The sequence below is a fragment of the Dinoponera quadriceps genome, unplaced genomic scaffold (genome assembly GCF_001313825.1).
Source record: "Dinoponera quadriceps isolate SergipeBrazil2010 unplaced genomic scaffold, ASM131382v1 scaffold6146, whole genome shotgun sequence".
NCBI lineage: Eukaryota > Metazoa > Arthropoda > Insecta > Hymenoptera > Formicidae > Dinoponera > Dinoponera quadriceps.
In genome coordinates this window covers 651-2,535 of record NW_014560032.1, presented here as the reverse complement: position 1 = coordinate 2,535, position 1,885 = coordinate 651, and the positions used below count along the sequence as shown (strand labels likewise).

Here is a 1,885-nt window from a genome sequence, read left to right as displayed (position 1 = left end):
CAGCGAGAATCATGTCGTGGACTTTTTGAATGATTTCCTCGGTAACCACATCTGCCGGGCGTCCTGGTCGCTCCTCATCAAAAACGGATGTCCGCCCACGTTTAAATTCGTTGAACCAATATCTAACTGTGGTCATAGATGGCGAAGTGTCCCCATAAACAGCATCCAACTTTGCTTTTATCTCCTCGCATTTTTTCCCATCCAAAATCAAAAAGCGAATTACCGAACGATACTGCTCTTTTTCCATCTTAGCGAAAATCACGAAACACGTCTTACTCGAATGGCTGCCAAATCCAAACTAATCTATCAATCAGTCTGCAATTTGTTTTGCCGTCGTTTGATAGATGACAGCACACAATGATAACACCAACTTCCCTCAGGAACGCCCTCTGTCGTCTAACACGGGTACTTATTGAACCGCCCTCGTATATTTCGTAATATTTTAAAATGACGACTGTTACTGAAAATAATTAGTATAACTTCTCTACAGATTTTAACGTATAAAATACGTTACCAGTAATATTCGGTAAAACTGACATTCATAAAATGTTAATCGAGTGTATTAATCGAAAATGTTAATTGAAGTATGACATGTGTTATTTTAATACTTATGAATGTTGAATATTGATTTAACACAAAATCTGTACAGTATGTTCCAAACTAACAAGGGACCAAACTTCATGAGAGCATAGAACTGATTGAGACGAACAAATAATTCCTATATCATTTTGTGAACAACACGCAAAATTTCGTTACTGATGACTGAAAATGATCATGTATAGAGGCTTCTTTAATTAACACCTCAAAAATTTAGGTGGTTATTTACAAAATGGTAAAAAAACTTTTTTATTCAGACCTAATCTGTTATATATTAGGTGAAGTAAAAAGTTCTGAGCGTTTTTTCGCTTTATTTCGACAATGAAATTAACATAGTTAGGATTATCCTATTTCGATCAAATATGCGCCGTTTTGTTCGATAACTTTTGTCCATTTTGAAGGCAATTTCATAATTCCGCGATTGAAGAAGTCCTCGTCCCTATTGGTAAAAAACTTGACCAGCTCATTTTCACAAGCCTCTCTTGAGGCCAGTTTTGTACCATCAAGAAAATTTTGCAAATGCTTGAAAAGGTGATAATCGCTTGGTGCCAAGTCTGGACTATACGGTGGGTGCAATAGAACCTCCCATCCAAGCTCTCGGAGCTTCTGGCGCGTCGTTAATGATGTGTGCGGCCTGGCGTTGTCTTGATGGAACACAACACTCTTCATATTGGCCAATTCTGGCCGCTTCTGGTCGATCGTCTGCTTCAATCTGGTCAGTTGTTGACAATAGAGGTCCGAATTGAGCGTTTGGCCCGATGGGAGCAGCTCATATTGGATGATTCCTTTCCAATCCCACCAAACACATAGCAAAACCTTCTTGGCCGTTAATCCGGGCTTGGCGATCGTTTAGGCTGGCTCAGCGCGATTGGACCACGATCTTTTTCGGCTGTTGTTCTCGTATGTGACCCATTTTTCATCACCAGTTACCATCCGCTTCAAAAATGGGTCGATTTCGTTACGTTTCAGCAAAGAATCGCAGACATCAATTTGGTCCAAAAGGTTCTTTTGCGTCAATTCGTGTGGCACCCATACATCGAGCTTCTTCTTGAGACCAGCCTTATGCAAATGGTTCAAAACGGTTTTCTGGTTGAACTTTAGTTCCTGGGCAATGGAATAAGTGCTCACATGCCGGTCCGACTCGACGATTTCCATGATTTTATCGACATTTTCGACGATTGACCTACCAGAGCGTGCCTCATCTTCGACGTCCATATTACCAGAACGGAATCGTTGGAACCACCGCTTTGCTGTTGCATTCGATACTGTATTGGGTCCATAAACAGCA

General features: G+C 40.7%; 1 protein-coding gene across 1 annotated transcript; it reads right to left on the bottom strand.

Moving 5' to 3' along the window:
- Window positions 1-1,446: 1,446 nt before the first annotated feature.
- LOC106750618 (histone-lysine N-methyltransferase SETMAR-like) lies at window positions 1,447-1,878 on the bottom strand (the record flags this gene model as incomplete). Its single annotated transcript, XM_014631087.1, has 1 exon — window positions 1,447-1,878. A coding segment is annotated over one exon (432 nt), but the record flags the coding sequence as incomplete, so codon positions are not given.
- Between the last annotated feature and the right edge of the window lie 7 nt (window positions 1,879-1,885).